This window comes from Oryzias latipes, chromosome 3 (genome assembly GCF_053564925.1).
Source record: "Oryzias latipes strain Hd-rR chromosome 3, Olatipes_Hd-rR_3.1".
NCBI lineage: Eukaryota > Metazoa > Chordata > Actinopteri > Beloniformes > Adrianichthyidae > Oryzias > Oryzias latipes.
Genome location: NC_136239.1, coordinates 27,999,765 through 28,009,145, shown reverse-complemented (window position 1 = coordinate 28,009,145; position 9,381 = coordinate 27,999,765). Strand labels below are relative to the sequence as shown.

Below are 9,381 nucleotides of genomic sequence, written 5' to 3'. Positions count from 1 at the left end.
ACAAAGATGAAGACCAAATCACTGATGCTTCCTGCTCATCGCACTTCTGACTAAAACAATTGAAGATGTTTAATTCAGAGCCAAAAACTGCAGAGATGGAGCACAGATGGCAAATGTAATTCTCTCTCTTCAACCTAAACCAGATTTAAACTAAGAGTTTTAATCATTTTGCAGGTTATTATTACAAAATCTTCCTATGAAAAGAGCTGTTTGAAAAGATTCCAGAGCCCCAAAAGTCATTTGGGGCTCTGGAATCATTTAAAGGATTTTATGTTTATTTTTTCTACTTTTATTTTCCATTTGCAGTTTTGTCAACATACAAGGTATGCACCTTCACATGAAAAATGTACAAACTCTTATAAAACAAAGATGAGGCCGGATCTCCAAAGCACACAGTGTGATGTCATCCATCATTTATTTACTGTGTCCAAACACTAAATATTCTTTTACAGAAATGACAACTCAAAGAAAGAAAACAGCAATTTTCAACCGCTTTAATGATTTTATCTTCCACCATAAAAAGTAAAAATAAAACTTAATTACATGTTCAGACTGATGATGACTAGATGAAGAGGCTGTAGCTCCTCCACATACAGTCATTTAACAGTTGATATACAGAATTACTCAGGTCAGAAAAGTATTGATAAAAACTAACAATTTGATCCAAATGGAAGTGCTTTAACCACCAGAAGAATACTCTAAACACATTTTCAGCATATTTCACAGCAAGCATATCATTTGCATATGAACTTTTACAGAATAGATATTTAATATATTTCCATGTCAATTAAACATTTCTTTTAAATTATTTTTTTAATTTGTCTATCTAAAAGCAGATTAAATATTGTCATATTAAGAAGTCTAATTTGGGGAATAGACATACTTATGCAGAATTTCAAAAAAATCTACAACTTTCATTCATTTTCTTTAGTTTTAAAGCAGGACGGTTAACTGCTGTTTTGCTCACAGACCACACGAGTTGAGTTGTTGAGCAAATATTGATGTTATGATCAACACCAATATGCAGCCTTACTATTCAGGAGTTCTTCTCATGCTTGACTGAAGTCTAATTTTAAAAAAAGTATGTCACAGTTTGTTTTAAGGTTGTTGTTAAATGTTTGCATCAAAACTGAAAAGTAAAATCAAACTTAAAATGATTAAAACTTACACCAAACTTAAGATCCCCAAAACAAGTAACCCTTCTACATCTATCCAAGCAACAAACGCCCCACAATCCCCAAAGGTTACAGTAAAAAAACAACAACAACAACAAAAAACCCACACACAAACTTTAACATTTTCAGTTACGTCGTCAACATGAAACTACTACAAAATACAGGAGGAGGTATATTAAGGCAACCTGTAAAGTATAATTTTTAAAGGTGTTAAGAACATATGATGTTTGTTTCACCAAATGGGTTTCTATGACGACACATTTCTATAACGACACATTTTCTTTGCATAGTTTTGCTTCTCAACCCTGCAATGCTTTTGTTTATGCATGCAAAACAACGAATTCCTGCTGCATAGTCACTGTAGTGTGTTTTAACCAAAGACTGATAAAAATTCATCAGATAAAGAAGTTTATTTTGTAAATTGTCAGTCATCTTCTATATAAGGCCAGAAACTATACTTTTATGGAATATTAGATTTTATGATTATACAGTGGCATCAGCGTATCCCTGTGAGCATGGTCATATCGACACCAGTAAAAAGTAAAAAAAAAGAAGAAAAAGTTTAAAACCTTATCAGAAACTATGTTGTTTGAAGTTTTGGTCTTTAAAACAGCATCACAGGTGGCACCATAGTGTCGATAGACAGGAACGGTATACAAACAGGTAGACATTGGTTGTTTTGGTATTTTTGGTAAATCCCTGAGGTGGTTTAAGGCAAAATGCAGCTGAAAAGCACACTTTTATTTGCCCTTTTAAATTGAAAAATATCAATACAACAGAAAACACAGAATTTAGAGAGAGAATATTAAACTCTCACAAAACCCCCACTGTCTCTACACTGAACATATCAAGGATCAGTGTTTGTACTCTTAACTGGGAGGAACATTTTTAAGATACCTTTTGGATCTCTATCACCGCTATACTCAAAATCCCTGGTTTTCGGGATATAAAGCCAGCTGCAAACAATGCCGAATATCTGCAAAGAAACAGAAGCAAACACGTAAATAGATATGATAAGAATGACTTTACGTTCTTTTTTTGGCAAAGTGGTCAATCTGCATATGAACGCATCTTTGAATATTTTAATTTGAAGAATCTCTCTTACAGCGTGACAAGTACTTAAGCATCAACAAACCAATAAATATTGTATAATACACAAGCAGGGCTTCATTTACTTATACATCTGTGATGGAAATGTCTCTTTTTTACCTACTTTGGAAACAGGGAACATGATGTTAATCAAATGAGAGGATCTTTTAAGTGGACTAAAGAGAGGACCAATAGCCTTATGATGCTTTCTAAAATTGAGCACAGGTCTTTACTAGGGTTATTACTAGGAATGCAACAATTCACTTTCCCCAGCAATAGGTCGAAACCTTGCTTTTTGGGTCACAGTTTTATTCCAGTTTGATATAGGATTTGTTGTATCGATTTGTTGTATTGGATTTGTACAAAAAACTAACTTTTTTTTAATTTGCAAAAAAGCAACTTTGAAGAAAAAGCTAGAGTTGGCTCATACTAAGCCTGATGTAATGCAATAAAACAAATAGTAAATCCTCCTTAAATGTATCCCAACAATTGTTTGAGACTTTCAACGTAAGCATACTGGTATGCAGTTGGGATGCAATGATTCACTTTTCCCATGATTCGATTCTATGGTGCAACACTTAAACTGAGAATTGTGGCATCTCTAGTTCTTACAGTCCAGATAGCCAACATTAGACACTTACACCTTTCAAAATAACTGATTCCAGAGTTGTATGACTCTATAATGTAAATAAAAAAAAAAATCCCCATCTCCTTTACCTACAACGTCAAATGAGTGGAACATAAAAAAAAGAAAAGCTAGAAACGAGACATATTCCAAACACAAAAATGTAATAGTGATATGGGATCTAGCAGCTTTAAGACAGATGAATGACCTTTTAAATTAAAATGTTTTACTTTAAATATTCTCTCCAACTTTAAGAAACTGTATATAGTTACAAATAAAGAAGTTATAAGAAAGAGTAGTAAAATTTAAGCTTAGGCCAGGAGTGCGCATCTAAGCAGCAGCATAGTTAGAAAGAGAACCACCTGTTAAATCTTGCTTTGAGAATTAGGTGAAAAACACTGATTTTGACTGTACTGAGGAGCTGAGGTTTATTTGAGGAATGACAGAGAAGTACGTTGGAATTGTTCAGGGTAGGCCTGCACAATATACCGCAAATTTATCGTTATCGCGACATTAAGCTGTGCAATATCCATACCACAAAAGACGGCGAATATCGCAATAAATGGTTACCTTAAATGTGCTAAAACAATCTCATGGCATCTTGAAATATTGAACAAATGAAATAAATCCCTTTATGCATTTAACCAATCGGAAGGACCCGTTTACGTTGTTGATCAATCAGATGAGCCCTTTTATGTTTGATGTTTGCCTCATACGTCGACAAGGGTCATTTGGAGTAGAGTTTTTAAACTGTTGCAGTGAAATGGAAATGATGTTTTTGGTTGTTTTGCTGTTTGTTTACATACCGCGAATTATATCGTTATCGCAATATTAATCACCAATATCGCATATCACGAGTTTTCCTCATATCGTGCAGCCCTAGTTCAGGGCATGTATGGGAGCTGTAAGACAGTGGGGAGATGTGCTGCAGGTGTGACAGAGGAGTTCAGGGTGCAGGTGAGACTGCACCAACAATCGGCTTGCAGCTCCCTCTTGTTTGTTGTGGTGACGGACAGACTGAAAGATGAGGTTAGAAAGGGATTTCCATGTAGAATAATGTTTTAGTGGAGGAAACTCTACAGCAGAGAGGCAAGCTCTGGAGAAAATAATGGTTGGTTTGCTTCTAAGAAGGCCTGAGGGAGATGGAGGATTTTAGAACCCAAAGGAACAAATGAAGTGGGATAAAAACAGAGAAGAAAGCAGGTTAACTGAAAATGTCAGGTGGGACAACACCACCGGTAAGCATGAAAATATTTTTGAAAAGGGCAGCGATGATGACTGGTTTAGAGAAACTGAAGAAAAATTTGAAGAAGTAGACGTTCTCTCTGGGAGTTACTAAATCAGAGGGACAGTTTGGGAAAAGGTCATTAAAGCCAGACTAAAGGCCGTGTCACACAGCCACTACGTACATTTTGCACGTTGTCCATGGATGAAATTTTGGTCTTTTGTGATACACATAACTCATATGCGTTTCTTGCGATCGTCATTCGTTGATGTACGCAGACGTCTGTCGAAGGTTTGGGCCAGCGGATCTTTACGTGAATTTTGAGCTGTTCAAAATTTTGGGTCGGAAGAAAATTACACAGTTTATTATGAGGGGCCGTATAAGACATTATTTATTCTGAACCATTCACATTCATACATTCTTGCTCTCACAGTCATATATACTCTCTTTCGCATACATATATTCTCACTTGCACATCCATATATTCTCTCTCTCGCATGCATATATATTCTCTTACGCATTCATATATTCTCACTTGCACATCCATATATTCTCTCTCTCGCATGCATATATATTACTTTACACATACATACATTCTCACTCTCATTGACACTCTTAAAAAAGAATGTATGTATGTGAAAGACAAGTATATATGAACGTGTGAGGAAGAGTTTATATGTGTGTGTGAGAGAGGAGTATGCATGAAACGGAAGTTACTTTGCATGAAAAGGAAGGCACTTTGAATGAAAAGGAAGGCACTTTGAATGAAACGGAAGGCAGATGATTTCTCGTGCTCTGATTGGACGAGAGGCCGCCACCTCCCATTTTGAACACACTCTAAACCATATCACTTGTACTGACTCATAACTATTAAGGTTACACAACTTAAATGTCATTTTGTAGTTGATTCAACTATAAAGTATTAAGCTCTATCAAGATTTTTTCAAATTTAACTTAACAGTGCTAAATATTTTAAAGCTTATTTGTATCTGGCACTCAAAATTTTAAGATCCGTGAAGTAGCGTTATGACGTCATCACGTACTGGTGGGAGGGTCTTTCGTTTTCTCTACGTTAGCTCAGGTGGCCATGTTGGATTTGCCGAATGCGAGTATGCGACGTTTGAAATTGAAAGTCGAGCATTTTATTTTTCTGCAAAGCGTTGCGATTTCGTCCCGCTTCAAGACGCCCCAACCTCGGGTTTTTTTTTTTCATCCGCCTCATCGCTGATGGTGCCGTCTTGTCTTCAGCCCTGATTTAATTTGGTAAGTATCGTTCATGGTTTATGAATGAATGCTTTAAAAATGCTCTTATACTACCGTAAATGTGGTTTACTGTTGTTTAAACATATGTGTGTTATGATTGTTTTAGAGATTAATGTGGAAATGTATACATGATTAGTTTGTCATAGCAGACGTATGGCGAGCCAAACCCAAAATGCATTTCTGCCCGTAAGTTACGACAGTGATGAGGTTTTTTTTTTTTCAGAGGTAGAAATGATCTTTTATGCTGCAATCACACTAAACATGATCCGCGTGTGAAATTCGCGTTGGAGGCCTCTGTCTGTGGCTAAAGTTTGCTGCTGGACATTTGTCCAAAAATGTCACTCAAAGCCTCTAACGGTTGTGTGGGAGGAGCTACCGCCAACAGTTTTAAGCCTGGTTGCTACATGGAAGCATTGGGTTTTGAATGCAGCTTTAAGCTTTTATAAATCACTGATCTCCGTTATAAAAAAGGTTTTTGTAAAAATAAATTAATCAACGTGCTCGTGTTGTGTTCAGGTACCGAACTACAGAGTGTTCAGTGTTTCACCTCCAGGTAGACGCCAAGGCCAGCCAGGTAACTTGTCTCAGTTATTTGTCTAGAGCTATTTTAAAAAAACAAAAAATGCAATAGGTTGTGTAGTGCAATAAATGTTTTTTGATCAGAATATAATTGAAACATTTTTTAACATTGAAAAATCTCTTTTGGACTTTTTCAGATACTGAACTTCAGAAAGTTCACCAGAAAGTCACCATTTCACCAGAAAAGACCTGTCAGTGGGTGAGTTTTATACTTATTTAATACATTCATCCTGAACTATTACCATTATTAGATTTATACGGCAGCATGGAAACATTTATGCACATTTTAACTAGCCAAAGGTCTAAATAGAGCTGAAATTATTTACAATTTAACTAAACATATTTAGATTGCAGGCTGAAGGTGGCACAATGGAATGGAGGTGCAAGTTGTGTTCTGTTACTTTGGCACTATGCAGTACTACATATAATACTGCAGTACTACATAGCCAATATTCCAAAGTGTTTCCACTGCCATGTATGTGGAGACACTTTGGAATATTGTCATGTCTTTATGACAGTATATTACAATAATAAAATGATGTTGCATTAGCACCATTCCATCATTTGAAACCATGAAAACTCATCTGTCAAGATCTGAAATGGATTTATGTAGAGTAGATGCAGTCAGAGGAAATTGTGCAGTTTTTACATGTTTGTGTAACTTAAAGCTGCCCTTTTCTGAGACTAAGTCGACCAAAACAGACAGGAACTGGCCAGCTTGGTTAGGATTTATGACCTCCAGGTGAATTTCTAATGTGCATAATTCAAAAACGGATAACAAATCATTTGTAAACAGCTGTAAGAAGCCACGGTGGAACTTGCCTTCAAATGACTTTGGGTCTTTGACCTGAAGTGGATCATGACATAAACACTGTATTGTCCTCTTACTAGAAATAGACATCTAGAAAAGGTATCATTTTATTATTTCTTAAAGTTCCTTAAGTAAATATTGGAAGTGTTTGCTCTGCATTTGCTTCAATGGTAATGGATATTTCTTTTTATTCTTTTAGGACCAGCGTGACGTGAACATGAGACGGGCACTTGTCCTCCTTGCACTTCCTGTTTATCTGCATGAAGATGCCTCCAACTTCTTCAAGACCTGTACAGTAAGTGCACACGACTCCCTGTCAATGGTTTTCACTAATCCTTTAATATTGATTGAGATTTTATTGAGTGACATAATAAATAGGGCAATTGTTTGTAGTTTGTAAACTGAGTGATATTTTTAAATGGTTTTAAAACTGAGACGGAAGATGAAAGGCGAACATCAGGGACTCCTGATTGGAAGGAGTGGAGTTTCGTTTATCTTTTCTGCTCCTGATCCATCATTATTTGAATAAAGAAAAATGAAGCTTTAGTCTTAAATTATTTTATAAATGTCCTCCTTCAGAAAAATGCTAAAGAACTTTTTAAAAACACAATTTTAATTGGAGTTGGTCCTTAAAACATCATAGCCAGTTGATTAAAAGCTAACAGAATGTTAGCATGAAAAGATTCCTATTGACAGATGGCAGGAATGTCAGTTTTGGACATTAGTGTGATGAATATCTTTGAGGGTCTGAACTCATCTGTGTTTTTTGTTTTGTATTTTCCAGAATACCAGACCTCACAGACACTGCTGTGGGTATCTTTTCAGTTGTCGTGGTGACGCTCCGGATGCTGCCGTCAGTGGTCCCACAGATCTGGCTGACTAATCTCTTCTAACTCTTCGGGGACATCTATGCTCTGGACCTACAGCACCCCAAAAAACTTGAACTTGCCTTCATATTTATTCAGAATGCTGTCTTGAGCCTTGAGGACAGCAAACCACTGAAAGGACATTTATTGACGCTGAAGAATGTTTCGTTGAGTGAGTCTTCCAGAATGGACTATTTGTTGGTTTAAGTGTTATGTAACTAATGTGTTTTGTTGTGATCATTTGCTTTTTCTGCCGTAAAATACAAAACCAACTCTTTTTGTCAATATGTTGTGTGGCACTCTTATAATGCAGTTTTATTGCACTTATTGTTTCTTCATCCTCTTGATATTTGTGCTTTTTTTTAAAGAGCAATTAAAAAAAGTGTATTAAGCAATCACTATTGTGTGGCCTTCACGTTTGTTGGTTTTTATCAATGTTAGCCTTTAAAATGTAGTGGGGCAGTATCAATATCTCTGTTTAGAATACATTTTAAGCTGAAGAATTTTAAATATTTTCAATGCTACACATTTAATGAGTTAAAGAATTTATAAAGCATTTGAGTGAATTTTACATATTTTATGAGTTGAGTAATATAAAAATATAGTTAGTTAAAGCGTTTTTTAGTTGGAAAATATTAAAAACTTTAAGTAAATAATCTCTCTTTTATAAGTTGAGGAATCTTAATATTTTTTATATGAAATAATACAAATGTAAGCCAACTGACAATATGAATTTTAATAAATGTTAACTTAAAAGTTTTAATAATATAACTTAACTGTTGCGTAATCTGTTACAAAATAATTTTTAAGTTCAGTCAACTCGCTAGGGATTACAGTGCAGACGCTAACATGAACAAGCAAGAAATCCCAAATTAACAGACTTGTGTTGTGGAAAGGTATGTTTTTCAGCTAGCAGGAATAATCAAAGTATCCGTTCTCTGTTTCAAAATGAGATTGACAGCTGGTTTTCCCACATTTATATGTAGTTATGGATCGAAAACAAGAGGAATTTGTTTTAATGTAAATGCGTGTTCCAGCGTCTACAGGAAGTGTCGCCCATAATTCACGCTAAGGCTCATGGGGGCTAGGAATAAGGTGGATACGGATTTTCTGTTTCGGTGGCACTTCTATTACCATTATTGGTATTTGAGACATTCCTTTGTGTCTCTAGAGATGCAGACAGATTTGTGACCACTTGAGGTGAAGATAAAATATTTCTTAAGGTTCCGATGGCCTTCTTATTGGTTCGTGTTAGCGTCTGTTCAAAATGGGAGGTGGCGGCCTCTCGTCCAATCAGAGTACGAGAAATCATCTGCCTTCCGTTTCATTCAAAGTGCCTTCCTTTTCATTCAAAGTGCCTTCCTTTTCATGCAAAGTAACTTCCGTTTCATGCATACTCCTCTCTCACACACATATAAACTCTTCCTCACACGTTCATATATACTTGTCTTTCACATACATACATTCTTTTTTAAGAGTGACAATGAGAGTGAGAATGTATGTATGTGTAAAGTAATATATATGCATGCGAGAGAGAGAATATATGGATGTGCAAGTGAGAATATATGAATGCGTAAGAGAATATATATGCATGCGAGAGAGAGAATATATGGATGTGCAAGTGAGAATATATGTATGCGAAAGAGAGTATATATGACTGTGAGAGCAAGAATGTATGAATGTGAGAGAGAGAATATATGGATGCGTAAGAGAATATATGTATGCGAAAGAGAGTATATATGACTGTG

The 9,381-nt window shown here is 35.7% G+C and overlaps 1 protein-coding gene and 1 long non-coding RNA gene across 3 annotated transcripts in view; one reads left to right on the top strand and one right to left on the bottom strand.

Moving 5' to 3' along the window:
- Window positions 1–382: 382 nt before the first annotated feature.
- tspan15 (tetraspanin 15) overlaps window positions 383–9,381 on the bottom strand; it is a 37,224-nt gene continuing 28,225 nt past the window's right edge. The window contains exon 8 of the mRNA XM_023953536.2: window positions 383–2,151. Coding sequence (XP_023809304.1) covers window positions 2,023–2,151 — 129 coding nt within the window. The 3' untranslated portion in view covers window positions 383–2,022. The remainder of the gene's footprint in view (window positions 2,152–9,381) is intronic.
- Window positions 5,239–7,702, top strand: LOC144990993 (uncharacterized). 2 transcript variants are annotated; one of them, XR_013654876.1, is made up of 5 exons: window positions 5,239–5,377; window positions 5,894–5,951; window positions 6,094–6,155; window positions 6,967–7,062; window positions 7,552–7,702. It is a non-coding gene; the product is annotated as an uncharacterized LOC144990993 (long non-coding RNA). The 2 variants fall into 2 exon arrangements; XR_013654875.1 differs by lacking the exon at window positions 5,239–5,377 and having other exon boundaries at window positions 5,753–5,951.